General features: G+C 44.3%; 1 protein-coding gene across 2 annotated transcripts in view; it reads right to left on the reverse strand.

The window, feature by feature from the left end:
• LOXHD1 (lipoxygenase homology PLAT domains 1) overlaps positions 1-16,734 on the reverse strand; it is a 219,353-nt gene that overhangs the window by 85,658 nt on the left and 116,961 nt on the right. Inside the window, exons 17-21 of one of the 2 annotated variants that reach the window (XM_006144419.1) lie at positions 13,543-13,735; positions 7,054-7,214; positions 4,047-4,518; positions 3,434-3,588; positions 958-1,091 (exon numbers count right to left, since the gene is read on the reverse strand). In XM_006144419.1, coding sequence (XP_006144481.1) covers positions 958-1,091; positions 3,434-3,588; positions 4,047-4,518; positions 7,054-7,214; positions 13,543-13,735 — 1,115 coding nt within the window. The remainder of the gene's footprint in view (positions 1-957; positions 1,092-3,433; positions 3,589-4,046; positions 4,519-7,053; positions 7,215-13,542; positions 13,736-16,734) is intronic. The other variant, XM_006144420.1, reaches the window with a different exon arrangement.

Raw genomic sequence — 16,734 nt, forward strand, 5'->3', positions numbered from 1 at the left:
CTGCCCCTCTACTCTACATCAAGGGAACTTCTTTCATTTCTATTGCCTCTGGGCCCCTCTCTCCTAATGGTGGAAAACACACTAGATTCAAAATTGATGGTCTGGTATTCTGGTCCTGGCTCAAAATTAGCTCTGGGGTGGGGCTTTACCTCCCTGGAGAGTAGTTCCTTCACCCTCTTCCCAACCTAGCTTACGTGGTAGCTGTGAATCTCCAGACAGGCCACAAATTATGAGCTTTGGGCCAAATCTGACCTACCACCTGTTTATGTGCATCCCACAAGCTAAGCAGGGGTTTTACATTTTTAAATAGTTGGGAAAATCTAAAGAATAATATTTTGTGACGTGTAAAAATTGCATGAAATTCAAATTGCAATGTCCATAAGTGAAATTTTATTGGAACATAGTCACGCCTATTCATTAAGTATCAACTATAGTGCTTTTACTCTCTGGTCTTTATAGGAAAAAAAATTGCTTATTTCTAATCTAGAACATTAAAACCTTGTACTGGAACTTGCTTTATGCCTGGAGAGACTTGTGGGTAAGCAGAGCCTATACAAGGAGACTAAGCCAGGGGTTGAAAATCTGACCTCTCCGAATGTATAGACCTCACGAGCTACTGGACTGGATAATCTATAAGACTGTCTTTTGACAGGGAAAGAAGCTCCAGAAGGCTGCCAAATCAGAGGGAAAGAAGGCAATGCCCACCCAGCTTGTTAGATAGGTCAATCCACCCTGTGGCCACAACAGATATGACAACCTACCCTCCCCCGCATTTCAGACACCACCCAACCCACCCTCACCTCACATGTCATAGCCAACCCACCCTTACCCTCAGATGTCATCCATCCCATCTTTACTTCAGACATACCTAGCCCACCTCCCTCAATACTCTAGCAGTGGGAATGGCATTCTCTCAGAGCAGGGCCCCTATCTCCCTTCCCCTCCAGCTCCACTCACGTGATTTCGTTGTTCATGTCAGTGATGTCTATTCTGTCCAGAAACCAGCCTGGCCTATTGCCTGAGTTGTCATGGCGAATCCGAATCTTGGTGAGGGCCCCCAGGTCAATGGCATAGATGGTGAAGGTGTCTGTCTGGAGAGAGCCAGGGTAGCACTCAGAGGGGTAAAATCAACCCATCGCCACGTTGCCAACAGTTTCACCCTCACAAGAATTCCCAACACCCCAGAGCATTCAGATGTGGGAACAGTGAAGACTGTAACTCACTAGTTTGGTGTTTGGTCTACACTATTGATTGATTGATCGATTGATTGGAGAGGTTTTTGCTATAGGACTCATGTGCGCGCCAGAAAGACAGAGAGAGACAGAGTGACAGAAAGGAAGAAATCACCCCCCAGGGGGGTTGGCCACGCCGCAATCCTTTCTTCTCCATTTTCCTCTCGGGATCTTGGGCAAGCACACATATGTGCCCAGAGTGACTTTAAGTCACCAGGTCTGGAACTCGAACCACAGTCGACTACATGGGAGTCCAGCGACATAGCCATTACGCTAACTGCTGGTTCCCTCTGTTTTTGTTTGTTTGTTTGTTTGTTTTTTTTAACTTGAGACTCTCTCAAGGGATTTTTTTCCACTCTCGTATCTAAGCAGGTAGAGAGAGAATATAGAGAGTGAAGACAACCATGACACAGAGAGGCAGAGGAGAAGTCAGGTGGTCTGTATGCCTGCATTTGTGGTGTTTGTGTGTGTTGGTGGGGGCAAGGGTGCACTGAGACCCTGTGCCTGTGTGTGCTTTGAAGGAAGCAGATGAATCCCAGACTTGATAAAGGAATGGGGTCTTTATGACTGCAATTTTTAAAATCCCCCCAAAAGACTTAAAATCTACAGAAAACTTGCAAAAATAGTACAATTAAATTGTGTACACCTTTAACTTAGCTCTTGCACTTATTTGCAACACTTGCTTTATCACTGTCTTCTCTCCCTCTCTTCCTGTTTCTCTATTCCTCTTTTTGAACCATTTGAAGATAAGTAGCAGATACAATGATCCTTTGATCCCAAATACTTCAACATGAATTTCCTAAGAACAAGGATATCTGCATATAATCAGGGTACAATAATCAAATTTAAGAATTTAACATTAACACAATACTATTATCTAATATGCAGTCCAGATTCAAATTTCACCAACTGTACTAGTTATGTACTCAGTAGCAATTTTTTTTTCCAATTCAGAATCATAGCAGCTATATTTTTTAAAGGAAAGCACTAAAACAGAAATAAACCCCTATTCTCAAGTCATGAGAGGGTGTTGGAAGAAAAATAAGAGGCCTGGCCTTATGGCTTGGTGGTTGAGGGAGCTCTATTCCACTGTGCAATTTACTCCAGATCCAGTGGCTTGAAAAACACACCAAGCACGTGTGTGTGTGTGTGCCCAAGACCCCAATCAGGTGTGAAAATGGAGGAGAAGGAATTGTGGTGTGACCACGCCCCATTCGGGGGTGCCTTCTACCTCTCCCTTGTTCTGTCCCTCCCTGACAAACTCATATGACTTATGGCAATATATACATAAATAAATTGAAAGAAGAATAAGGAAGGAAGGAGAAAGAAAGAAGGAAGGAAGGAGGGAAGGAAAGAAGGAAGGGAAAAGGCAGGGGTCCCTGAAATAAATCAAGCATTGAGCCTGGAAAGATTTTTATTATTTTTTTTTTCCTTTGTGTTGATAGGAGAACCTGGCTTTAGGAGGAATGGGAAGGGTAAGATAGGGAATGCTCTTCTACCAAGGTATATTGTAAAATCTTGAACAAAAATGACAGCTTATTTTATATGCTTTTCCTACTATAACTGAAGAGTGTGGTGCATGTATTTCCTACATGGCTCCCACTGCCTCAGCTTGTCTTTCAAGCCTCTTCTGGCCCCATCCTCCTTATCCCTAAATTGGTCTTATCCAAGCTTATCCATTGTGTCTCAGACTCACCACAGCTCAGCTGGAAGACTCACTGTCCTCAAACAGGTTTCCCCTAGTTCCACCTCCATATCTTTGCTAATGTGCTCCATGTTCTGAGAACATCTTTCACTGTCATCTTTAGACATCTAGATCATGCTCATCTGCCAGTGCCCAGTGCAAGTTGCTCCTCCTTCACTAAGTATTCCCCAAGACACCATCTTATGGTGAGTACTTCCTCCTTAAACCTCTCAGTGCCTGAGCATCTGCTGCCTGATACTATTCACTGTTCTTTCCGGTGGGCCAATGAGCTTGTGGGCTCCAGGCACTGAAACCCCACCTGTGCTTCGCTCACACCCTCACCTCAAAACTCCAGTGCTTACAGTAAAGATGCCACCATGAGGCCTGGTTGAATAAGACACACTACTGGACACACAACAGACCCGGTGCTGGGGTAGGGCTGGTGTGGGAACCAGCAGCAGCAGCACCTCATCTGAGTTTAAACCACCAACCCCAGGGCCAGAGATCTGTACTCTACCTGTCCCTGCTCAAACTTGTTGGACTTGTCCGACTTCTTCAGGGGCCGTTCGCCCGTGTCCCCATATTCCTCCCCATAGATGGTCAGGTAGACATTGGCATCAGTGCCAGCCTTGGGCACGTTCCCTGTTATCACTTGGACCTCATAGGTGTTGGCTGGAAACACAGAAAGATGCAGTGCTGAGGACACCAGGGTCACGGAGTGGACCTAAGGTGTAACCTCTAAGATCTAGCCAGATGCTGGGAGCAGGAAGATGTACAGAGATGTCTACACTGACCTGGCACTGAAACTGTCTCTGCCCCTGTCCCTGCCCTTGACTTCCTTCACTAAGATAACTTCTGCCCTCAGCAACCCCCTACCTCTAACCCCCATATATATTTAGATCGAGTTCCATCAGGGCTCCTACCAAAGTTATTGATCCCTCTGAGGGCCTCAGGACAAGGATAATGCTTAACAGAACCATTGATGAGGCATTTTAGATGCAGGTCAGGAGAGCCTTTTGGGAATGTAATGGGTGCCCACCTAATCAGCCTCCACATAAGAGGAGATCTAACTATCCCTCCCTCTGCTGGATCCTCTTTAGGGGAATCGGCTGACCCCTCCTCAGGCTTACGCTCAGGACCCGGCCGGCCAGCCGGCACCAGCTCCACGACAAGTTCATTGTCCACCTTGCCCCGGGCCAGCCAGCGGTTGGCTTCGAACTTGTACTGCTCAATCACCTCCTGCATCCCTGGCCCAAATTCCTCTTCCTCTTCCTCCTCTTCAGTCTCCTCCTCCTCCTCTTCGGACGAGGACTCCTCCGATGAGGACTCTTCCTCCTCCGCCCCCTCATCCTCCTCATCACTGCCCTTCTTCTTTTTCTTCTTCTTCCTCTGGAGCTTGGCCTTTAGCCGCTCCTTTTTGAGCAGCTGCCGCAGCTTGTCCTTCTCCTTCTTCTTCCGGGCCTCCTCCTCAGGCGTGAGGTCCACCTCCCGCACTACCAGGTGCCGCAGCCACACCATGTCCACGAACCAGCTGGGCCCGAAGCCCTCGCCTGTGTGTCCGAGCCGTATCTTGTAGATCTCACCCACGTCTGCAGCCTCCAGCTGTGCAAAGGCAGGGCAGTGGCTGGGGTGGCCCTTGGCATCCTCCCTGCCTCCCCTGTAGAGCCAGGTGCAGGACCCGAGAGCTGAGCTGCAGGATGGAGAGGCACAGGGCCTCCACGCTCATAAACTTCCACTGGGTCCCTCCCTCTGACTATGCCCAGCCTAGTTCCTCCAGCCTGGCCCAGCTGCCACCCAAACTTATTTCCTTCTAACCCCAGAGGTGGCCAAGCTGGTCTCTCTGTTTCTCTCCCACACACACATGCATATGCACACACATAAACACACGTGTGCAAGCCACAATGCACACTCTATTCTTTGACTCCTGTTTTCCTATCTGTGTTCATGCTGTGCCCTCACCTGATCTGCTCTTATTCCTTCCTCTATCCATAACCAAGGCCTCTTCATTCAGGTTCCTTTGCTTCACTATTTAAAAAAATTATGCCTATGTTTTCTTGACAAGTTTGTCAGTATTCAGCCTAACTTTTGTAATAAGCAGCACAACAAAACAATGTGGTTTTCTTTTTCAAAAACTAACCTCTCACTCATGCCCCCAGAAGTCCCAGGACCCCCCAAGGCAAATAGCCATAGCCTACCTGTCTGCCCCTTCTCCAAGAGTTCAGAGGAGGCCTGGAGCATTGCTCAGGTGCCCTCTTTGTCTCTATGAGCTAGTCTCTATCAACTCTCATTAGTTTCCTTAAGGGCAGAGCCCACCCTTTTGTGTCTCTTCCCACTGGGCATAGCACGCAGCTGGCCCTAAGGGCAGTGTTGATGGATTTCTCAGCTTTAGATGGTGCTGTCACTCTGTCCTGAGTCCACATTCTAAGGGAGGGGACACAATGAGGTGGGAGGGTTCACTCAGGTTCCCTCTTAGGCTTCCTGATGCTGATAAGCTGCTGTTGGGAGTCTGACACTCCCCAAAGCCTGGTCTCACCAGTTCTTCCACATGAATACCTGAGGCTATCCCATGAATTACTCTGTGTACCACAGTTCAAGTCCAGACACGTCTTCTGACCACCTGTTTATAAATCCACAATGCAGCTAATCCACCCTTGGGGGAAAAATTACCAGCCAAGATGGAGCCCAAGGCTTGGGAAAAGTCAGATTTATCCTTCTCAGCCTCTTAGGGTGTGAGCACTGGACCTGGTAAGTCACTTCTTTAGCACAGTAGCTCTTCTTTGCAGAATGTCTCAGGTCACAGCAGCTCCATGGCCAACCTCTTCCCAGAGGCCTGCTCAGTGTCCTGGTCCCTGCATCTGTCTGCCCAGCCATGCCTGGGTCTACTGCCACATCCGGGTAGCTTGCCTCCTGAAATATGCAACTTGCTTACATCCCTATAGCTGGCCAAAATGTCCTGAGTGCGTCCCCTAATATTGGCTCTTTTGATCCTTACTGGGACTGTGAAGCTAGCCAGGCAGGTATTATAAAGCTAGGTTTTAATTGAGGAGGAATCTGAGGCTCAAAAGTGTGTCTCAGCCTCCTTGGCTGAGGATGTCTGGCTCCTTGAGGCCCCCCTGACTCTAATCTGGGACCTGGCCCAGGTCCCAGCTCAGCCAAGCCCTTCTCTGGGCACTGGGTAAGGACCCCTCACTGAAGACCAAGCTGCTTGGGGCACACAAATACACATAAAGTACCCAACGTGAACATGCTCCCTGCACACACATATCTGCAGATGCACACACACATGCATATGCATGCATATGACATATGTAGTCATGTCCAACATAAAAAATTCCTGTGTCCCCAAGGATATCACTCTCTTTTCCTGCCACTGACATACTCACATTCTCATCTTTTTTTGTTTGTTTGTTTTCTTCTATTCAAAAACTTGCAAAGGAAAGAGAGGAGCCCTGGGGCACTCAGAACATAGCTATGAAACTCCTATATCTGCCAGTCTTTGCATGAGAAGCAGGACCCTGTCATCAGGCCTGAGAGACTTGCAGAATCAGAGGCCACAGGCCCAGAGTTGTTGGAACAACCTGAGTGCTAGCTCCATCTCTGGCTAAATGGGAATCACACACACTGGTAGTTCTCAGAATCAGCAGCATATTAGCATCACAGGTAGAGTTTTTAAAAGCATACCCAGAAAACACATCCCACACCCAGAGATTCTGATTTGAACGATCTTGGGTGTAGACCAAGAAGAACGATTTTTAGTTAAAGCTCCCAGGTAATTCTAACATGAGGCCAGGGGTGAGAACCACTGGTACAGTCTAATCTATTTATTCCAAGTCAACGACTCAGGTCTGGAGACAAGAGGCTACTGCTCAAATCCACAAGGCAGAACTTCTCACTTCCAGTTCAAAGCTCTATACTCTACTTATACTGCTCCCAAGAAACCCTCCAGGAAGCCAAAGTAATTCCAGTCCAACTTGTCCTCAAGGCAGCAGCCTGGGAGAGGAAGCATTTACCGCCCAGCTGGAGGGAAGCAGCCCATTCTTGAGTGGGTACTGGCTGAGAAAATGAGAACACTCAGGGAACCTTCCTGGCATCCACTGGGCCCTCTGCTGACACCTGTGCTACTTTACCCCCACACACCTGGAACGTGTCCTTGGATGCCCGTTCGAAAACTTTTGAGCGGCTGGAGAGGAAGAGCACCTCAGTCTTGCCTTCCTCGCCGTAGATCTGCACGTAGACTCGGGAAGTAGTGCCTGCGCCACCCACGTCACCTGTCCAGACCTCAATCTCATAGTGGACCACTGGGTGGGCACATGAGAAAAATGGAACATTTAGCATTAATAACCATCATGACTGTAATAACAAAAGAAATATTTCCTGAGCTGGTTCTTTGTGTTTGGTGCCTCACAGGCATTATCTTATCTAATTCTCTCCTCAACACCGTGAGTAGATGCAAACATTCCATTTTGCAAGTAGGCAAACTGGGGTCCTGAGGTGACAGGAGGTAGATATGGAAAACCTAGGAAATCAGACCCCTATGCCCAGTCATCCACTGCATCGTGTGACCTTGGGGATCAGTCTCAAGGACTAGTCAATATACTAGCTGGTGCTCTCTGCCATGCACCGACCTGCTATAGGTTAAGTATTTATGCTCTCCAAAATTCACGCTGAAGTTTGAAAGCCATTGTAATGGTATTAAGAGGCGGAACATTTAAGAGGTGATTAGACCATGAGGGCTCCACCCTTAAGGGTGGACACGACAAGACAGTAAAGGACAGGAGTTGGAACTAGAGTGTTCATTTAAACATCATCACCTTTCAGGTGACACCAACAGGTTATAAAAGGACAAGTTTGACTCTTTCTTGCTCTGTCACCCTCTTTCCTTTCACCATACAATAGCCCAGTAAGAAGGCCCTTAGTGGTAGGCACCTTGATATCAAACTTCTCAGCCTCCAGAACTGTGAGTCAATGAATTTCTGTTTGTTATAAATTGCCCAGTCTGTGGTGTTCTGTTATAGCACCACAAAACAGACTAAGATATTACCCCTGAGCAGACATTCAGTAAAGGACAGGAGTTGGAACTAGCATGTTCATTTAAATATCATCACCTTCGGGTGACACCAACAGGTACCTTACCCAAGAGAGTTGATTGTATTTTGAAATAACACGTTATCGAGATGTTGGTGGGTAGAAATGTGCTAGTGGAGGCCACTAGTGGAGGCCACTTTCCAATGACAAGCAAAATATCTTCTAGAACACTACAGGATCATATTTTTTCAACACGACTTTATAAGACTTGTCCTTTTAGTAATGCTGTAAGATGACTTTTGTTTTGTTTTAATAAAGTCTGTTACTTTTAATAAGATAATCTTCCATTCAGGGTAGTGTGAGAATTGGGAGCTAAAAACAAGGGGACTGGATGAAAGGCTGAAGAGGTTAAAGTAGGGATATGAGTCTTAGTGAAGAGAGAGGGTGGGATGGTGCCTGGACAACAGGAAGAGTCAGTGAGAGCTGAAATTCCAAATGGAAAGGAGCCTCAATCCCCTTGTCTCTTAGTTCTCAGAACAACAGGCAGTCAGGAATATACAAAATTAGGAAGGATAACAATGAGCATTCAGAGAACAAGAAAGTTATTGGAAATTACAATATAGTGACTTGTAATAAAATATTCAACAGCATTAATAAAGTCAAGGACAAAACAAAAAGACAAATGACAGAGAAAGGATAAGAAAATCAGAGAAAGTCCAATATCTAAGAGTTCAGTTCTATAGAGAACAGGAGTGATAATGTATTGGAAATTGTCAGAGAATTTATACTGTAAAAAAAAAGCATCTATAGAAGCTTAAAAAAAAAAAAAACTCTAAAAAAGCTTTAAAGCTTAAAAAGAAAAAAAAAGCTTTATATTGAAGGAACCCAGAGATTTCAGAACAAATCAAACTATTTAAGAAATAGAAAATTATCTGTTGATGACAGTATGTATAGTAATATTTTTGACTGAACCAATAACAGTGCAGTTATTACGGGAAATTCATTTTGTATGCTGTGATGATTAAATTTGAAAAATATGAATTAAAAATATGAATTTTAAAAATATGCAGAACAAAAAGACAAATGACAGAGAAAGGATAAGAAAATCAGAGAAAGTCCAATATCTAAGAGTTCAGTTCTATAGAGAACAGGAGTGATAATGTATTGGAAATTGTCAGAGAATTTATACTGTAAAAAAAAAGCATCTATAGAAGCTTAAAAAAAAAAAAACTCTAAAAAAGCTTTAAAGCTTAAAAAGAAAAAAAAAGCTTTATATTGAAGGAACCCAGAGATTTCAGAACAAATCAAACTATTTAAGAAATAGAAAATTATCTGTTGATGACAGTATGTATAGTAATATTTTTGACTGAACCAATAACAGTGCAGTTATTACGGGAAATTCATTTTGTATGCTGTGATGATTAAATTTGAAAAATATGAATTAAAAATATGAATTTTAAAAATATGCAGTGATCAAATTTAATTAATTAATTAATTAACATGTAAAATCACAGAGAGTAGTGAGATCCTCATGCAATTTCAGGAAATCAGGGGTCTCGTCCTGACCTACCTGGATTCTATCAGCTTTTGGAGAGGAAAAATCAAAGAGGTGGATAGCACAATGGCACCAGACTTCACACATGCAACCCTGGGGGCTAGAAGGCAACAGAGCAATTTCTTCCAGGCTTTTAGGGAAAGTGAGCTCTAACACAATTCTACAGTGTAACAAGCCAAACGATCAACTGTGCAAGTTGACCAAAGACACTTGCAGACTGGCAAAGTCTCGACATTTCTCTCCCATGAACCTTTACTCGAGAAGGTACGGCTAGAAAATGGTCCTACGAAAATGAGAGAATAAAGGAAAGAAGAGGAAGACATGGAATCCAAACAACAGGAGGCCCAACCCAGAAGAAAGAAGAAAGAAATGTCCAAAACAATGGTAAAAAGCAAGCCCCCAAAGGACAGCTGCAGGACAGCCTACCACACAAGAGAGCAGGCAATACTGGAAAGAATGTCTAAGGGAGAGGAGGTGGAAGGAAGGAACCATCAGAATTCCCCTGGGCCTGAACATAGGAAAAATCTTTAGTTCTATTAGTGGTTTGGATAAGCCAGTGTTCTGGCCCAAATTATGTTACCTCAAGTACCCATGGTGAAGCTCTAAGCCTCAGTACCTCAGAATGTACCACAATCAGGAGAAAGGGCCTTTAACGAAATGACTAAGTTTAAGTAAGATCCTTAGGCAGGCCCAAATCCCTTCTGACTGATATCTTTACAAGAAAGGGAGATTTGTTCACACAGACACCAAGGAAGTGTATGAAATGAGAAGGCCACACGAGCACACAGTGAAGACTGCCCTCTGCAAGCCAAAGAAGCTATTAAGTAGTCAGAAAAGTCAAGACTTTCTATTTTTCTATGCAAAACTGAGTCATGACTTTCTCGACGATCCAATATTTTGTTAAGGCATCCCTGGGAGATCAAGGCAGAGACCTGGGCATGGAGAACACTGTGAATGAAAACATGACATTATTAACTTCAGGAAAAAAACAAAAGTCACACCAAAAATGAAGTGCAATTATCATACAGTGGGTGACTCAGCAGTGAATAATATTGACATAGTTATGATAATGTGAAAATTGAGCACTGATTTAATTAAATTGAAAGCTGGAAGGGGTGTGTGAGTGAATGTGTGTTCATAAACATGCAGGGCTGTGCTAGCTTCTGTGTATGTTAAAAGAACTAAATCCTCTCCCCCAGTAAGACATCAGTAGATAATGTCTAAAACTAAAAACAAATTTTACTGTACAATTATAGATTCAGCTTAAAACGTAAATATATTTTATTGACATTTTGCACTTGTTAATAAATGCAGATTATTTTTTAAATGGGACTAAATTTCAGAGAAAAAAGCTGAAGCAATTAAAGTTGCTACCTTTGAAGAAGGGGGATTCTATAAAGAGGTACATAAGGCAATTACTACTTTTTTTATAACCTTTGTACATTTGTTAGTATACATATTACTTGGGTGGAAATCAAGTTTTAACTTATGAAACCAGAGAAGGAGGAGTTAGTAGGTGGCAGAGAGGTTATGCTGCTGGACTCCCACATGGTTGACTACAGTTTAAGTCCTGAACCCAGCAGCTTGAAACTCATGCTGGGTACGTGTGTGTATGCCCAAAATCCCAAGAGGAGAAGGTCTTTGCAGTATAGCCATCCCTTCGGGAGATGATTTCTCACGTTGTCTCTCTCTGTCTCTCTGGTGAGCGCACATACCCTATAACAAAAATAATTCTCCAAAAACTAATAAAGAAAAAGAGAGAAGGAGTGTCAGCATGTGGTGTGAAAGTTAAGGCAGCCAAATCCCATGTGGCCAAGTCTGCAGTTCAAGTCCTGGACCCAGGGATTTAAAAATCACATTAGGAGCCTATGCACGCCTGCCCAAAATCCTGAGAGGAGAATGAAGGAAAAGGGATTGCAGCATGGCCTTCCTCAATGGGGCATGATTTTTTTTTTCTTGTGTGCCCCAAATCCCAATGGCATGACTGTGTCCTACTGGGAAGAGGGGGTGGGGCTGTCTCCATCTCTCTGGCTAGAGCATTGTGCCCTCTGGCAAGTTAAACAATAATGTTCCGGTCAGTTACAGAAAGCATGTGACAGTGGTCACCTAGAATCACAATGGAGCTGAAGAAACCCTACAGTCCAGTTGCCTTCCTAACATTGCTGCTGCCGACAGACCGAGGGACATGATTTCTTACTTTCTCTCTTTCCAGTGAGTGCATGAGCCTCAGAGCAAAAAAAAAAAAAAAAAAAAAAAAAAAAAAAAAAAAAAAAATCACAAGAGAGAGAGAAAGAGAGAGAGAGAAGTTGATTATCACACTGACAGGTATTTTTTTTTAAAATTTTATTTTTTGTTTTTGTTTTTTGTCATAGGGCACATGTACTTGCTGGAGAGCCAGAGAGAGAGAGAGAGACAGAGAGACAGAAAGTGTGAAATCCCTCCCCAGGAGGGATGGCCATGCCGCAATTTCTTCTCTTCCATTCTCCTTTTGGAATTCTGGGCATGCACACATAGACACCTGGCATGAATTTCAAGCCTCTGGACTCGAACTGTGGTTGGCCATGTGGGAGTCCAGTGGTGTAACCATTACATCACCTGCTGGTCCCCAGAATTCTCCCCTCAAGACGGATGACCATGCTGCAGTCCCTTCTCTATTCTCCTTTCAATATTTTTTTGGGCATGCATTCACACGTACCCAGTGTGATTTTCAAGACACTGGGTCTGGGACTAGGACTCAAACCACAGTCAACCATGTGGGAGTCTAGTGCCTTAACCTAAACTTATGCCACATGCTGGTCCCTGACAGGTACTTTTACAAAGCCTATATATAGGACACAGCCTTAGAGGAACTTTAGATTGGTTGGTGAGATGAAGGCACACATGGAAACCTTCCAAGTTCTGGAAGAGGGAGATGCAACTTTTTATTGGGGTTCCTGCTCAGGGAAGTTTTCTATGCAAGTGGGCCTTTGGCAGTGGCTTTTAGGATGGATATAGAAGTGTAGAGCTTCAGGGAAGGGACCTCTTCTGTGCCAAGCTTTGGTCTCACTGCCTTCCCAATTCTCTAGATAACTTCTTCTGTCTCTGAACTGCACCATCATCTATGGCTCACATGCACAATAGGCACCAGGTCACCTTGAACTTCATACCCTTAGAAAGGTCATCACCCTGTCTAAAAAGGTCCTCCACTCTCACCACTGCTAACCCCTTATCATGCGTCATTTTCTTCAGAGTTCTTTGTTGGCCTTATTTTATATGCTTATTGCTTGTCCACTCGGGTAGAATGTGAAGTCAATGAAAGCAACGGTTTCGTCTGTTTTGCTCATGGCTACCTCCACAAAGCCCATCCCAGTACTGGCACAGAGAAACTCTCACTATATTTCTATTTATTGAATAAATAAATGAATGAACAATTTTATCTCCTCTGCCAGTCTTCCCAAGGGAAGATAGGGACCATGTGTTTATCTTCCCTCCTACACATGGTTGAGATTTTTTTTTCCCTTTTAGAGAGAGATTTTTGCTATAGGGCATGTGCACTCGCTAGAGAGACAGAAAGACAGAAAGTGAGAACCACTCCCCCACCCCCCACCATGGGGGGATGGCCACACTGCAATTGCTTCTCCTCCATTCTCTTCAAGGAATTTTGGGCACACACGTGCACATACCCCGTGTGAATTTTAAGCCCCTGGGTCCAGAACTTGAACCACGGTTAACTACATGGGAGTCCCCCGATGTAACCATTAGGCCATCTGCTCATTCTAGAGAAGGTATATTTTCTAATAAAGTCATCTGCTGCTTTTATCTCAGAAAAAAAAAAAAAAAAGTTCTATCTGTAGAGTCCTCAGTTTCCTCAGGTGTAAAACGAGCCTTTTTTTCCTCCCACAACCAGGGTTTGAGAAGCAGTTGGAAGCCCCTATGATCTCCCAGCAGGAGCCCAACACCACTACTTGGAGACAACATTCAAGTTGCCCCAGAGACCTCCTCTTTCCCCGCTGCCCCATCCCACATGGGAATCAATATCAATGGTGCCACCGAGGCCTCTTCCATACGTTTCTGGATCTCCATGACCTCGCTGGGGTAGAGCTCCACCTCCAGGCGCCCATCAGCCTGGTTCTTGTCCAGCCAGCGGTTGGCAGGGAAGGTGTACTGCTTGCCTTGGCGGGGCACTCGGATCTGGACGCTGCCCAGGAACCAGCCTGCATGCATACCTGCGCTGTCGTGCCCAATCACTAGTCGATTGATCTGGAAGAAAACCCAAGTGAGTGTGAGCAAGGAGCCAGTGGTATGCAGAAACCTCCATGCCTTCATCCCTACCTCCCCCAAATACAAGTGCAAGCAGCTCCCTTTAACTCAAGCCTCCAGCTCTGCAGAAGAGGGAGGTTCTGCAGGACAGGCTGGGTCTCAGTCCTGTCCCTGACATCAGCCACAGTAGGCCTGCAGCCTTGTGAGAAGCAAGTGGGAAGTGGATGTGTCATGAACTTTGAAAGCTCTGATATGTATGTAATAAAGTTCTTTGTTAAAAACAATAACAAAACCAAAACAAAATACTACAACTTTTGCTTTATAAAAAAAATTTAATGACAAAAAAGAAGCAGAATAATAATAATAATTTTAGGTTGGAGCCACACAAGAAAGGAAATAAAGTGTTTGCCATCACTTTCTAATAACTGTGTTATTAATTTGGTTTGGCTTGGTTTTAAATAATGCACTATTGTATGTATTTCTGGGCTTCTTTGAAAATACTTATCCTGTAGGTAATGGCATGTGCAGGCAACTTCCAGCGCTCTGTGAGTCTGGGCTCAATTCCTCCTCTCGCTTTTTTGTACCTGAGGGACACTTTCTCTTCCCAATAATGCTCTATGGTCTACTTGCTTTGCCATTTTACATTTTAACATCCTGACCCAGAGGCAATATAGATGAGAGGGTAGATGATCCTATCACCATTCTTATATGTAGTTGGCTTTGTAATGTTTGAGTGGCTTTTGTTTTATTCTATTTTTTAAACGGCTGTGTACAGAGCAATTTTAATATCAGATGGAATTATCAGATGGCCTTTGAGAACCCTTTGAGCCCTGAGATTCTCACTGTTCTGTTTAGAAGGGTGACACTAGCTGTGAGTTTGGTGCCAAAAGGCCAGACTTAGAAAATGGCCCATACAATCTCAACCTTCACTCTTAGGGATACCAAGTGCCTCTGCAGTTGGTAATGGAAACATCACCATTGACTACATAGGTAGCCAGGCTCTGGAATTATCAGAAGGAAACCAGCTACGTTTGCAAACCCTGAGAGCCTTTGAGCACATGCCAAGAAACAGGCAAGAGTTCTGTTGTTTTTTGGTAGCACCAGGACAGTGAAAGTCCCAGGGAGGGATAGACTGAAAGAGTAAAGACAAGGCAGGTGTTTTCTATCTCACATGCCCAAAAGTTCCCTAAGGCGATTGTTCTACAACATGGTGCATTGACATAGAGTAATTGCTCCATTGTTTATTGGGCACTTACTAAGAGCATGTGGCTGTTATTAGCATTAAGTATTAGATTCCTCCATGGTTGTGAATGAGGAAATTGAGGCAAAGAGAGGTTAAATAACTTAAGCATGGCTAGTAAGTGGAAATGCTGGGCCTCAGAACAGGCTCCCCACCTCCAGTTGAGGGGATTTCAGAAATACAAAGAAGGGCCTCAACCCCTCATGACCATTCATTCCCCTCCCCTCAGATGTCTTGTTTACCTGCTGGCTGCTGTCAAAAATCTTTAGCAAAGGGAACAGCACTTTTACGTATAATTATTGATTTGGTTTAAAATGCAAATACATTTTGATTGAGGAAAACCTTGCTTTATGTGCATTAATTTAAAGTGTGACTAATATCAGATCTTCCTCCAGAGTGAGTTTTGATGGGAGAAGAGAATTATAGGGCCTAGATACCCAAAATAGGGCAGGGCTCACAGAGAGGTGAAAGCAAGAAGGAAGATGCTGCAGAGGGTTCATTACTGTCTCAGTTTCCATCAAGCCACACCCCAAAAGGGACAGGTGGTAACTCAAATTCCAGCTCAGACATTTCTTGAGATGTTTCCAATGCTTAATCCTGGGATTTAGACCAATTTCTCCAGGTGAGATTGAGAAAGATTTTCACATTGGTCAAACTCCAGGTTAGCTCCTGAGCCCTTTCTCAACTGGGCCTCTACCTTGGCCTAGAAAGAATTGAACGAAACATTAACGGTGTCAAATAGCTTACAGCCACATCCCTAGGATGATCCTAATTCTCCCTAAAGTCCTTTCCTGGGAAAATTCAAAGCTATCAGAAAAATTATTGTTAGGGCCCAGCTGAGGTGGCATGTCCAGCTGAGAGACTATGCTTGGATGGGTGGGACCACCTGTTCATCCTAAAGACTGGGCACAGTAGTGAGCACCTATAATCCCAGTGACCCAGGGCAGCTGAGGCAGGAGGTTGGTGAGTTTGAGGCTGGCCTGGGGAACATAGCGAGACCCTATTTAAAAACAGGGCTAGCAGGTGGCATGGCGGTTAAGGACACTGGACTCCCACATGGCCAACCATGGTTTGAGTCCTGCACCTGGCAACTTGCTTTCTCACTTTCTCTCTCTTGCTTGCTCTGTCCCTCTCTGGTCAAATTAAAATAAATGAATAAATAAATAATGTCAAATAAAAATAATTCTTAAAAAAAAATAAAACCTTGGTAGTCCTAGCTGGGAGGCTGAGGCAAAAGAATGATGAAGCAAAACCATCTTTAAAAAAAAAAAGTAGAATTTACTGTTGATTTGAGCCAATACCTGAGGATAGGGTCTCTGTCTCCCAGATGAGTTTCAATGGACCAATCTCCACCCTGTTGCTTTTTGATAGTTTCCTCTTCCCTGACTCTTCTGAGACTATTCACCCTCCTCCTATTCCCTCGGTCTTCCTTTAAAATGCCTGTGAGCCTCTGCACAAATATGAGTTCAGTTCCATTCCACACTGATCTTTTCCCCATCACGGCAGTATGTTACTGATTAAATTTTATTCTTGCTGCTTTAATGGTCAGGTGTGTTTATCTTTGACAAAGTGTTCAGACCACCCATGGCAGGGTCCTGTGGGACTTAGAGGGAGACTCTCAAGCCCCATCTCCTACAGCAGAATCTTTTGGGTGTGGTCCAGAAGTTCATTGAAACTAGCTTCCTGGGCATCGTTCTGATGCAAGTGTGGATTGGGAAGGATTTTCAGCCCTTGTTTTCAGTTGCTCCTTCTCCACTTT

The sequence above is a fragment of the Tupaia chinensis genome, unplaced genomic scaffold (genome assembly GCF_000334495.1).
Source record: "Tupaia chinensis unplaced genomic scaffold, TupChi_1.0 Scaffold000119_2, whole genome shotgun sequence".
In the NCBI taxonomy this organism is placed as follows: domain Eukaryota; kingdom Metazoa; phylum Chordata; class Mammalia; order Scandentia; family Tupaiidae; genus Tupaia; species Tupaia belangeri.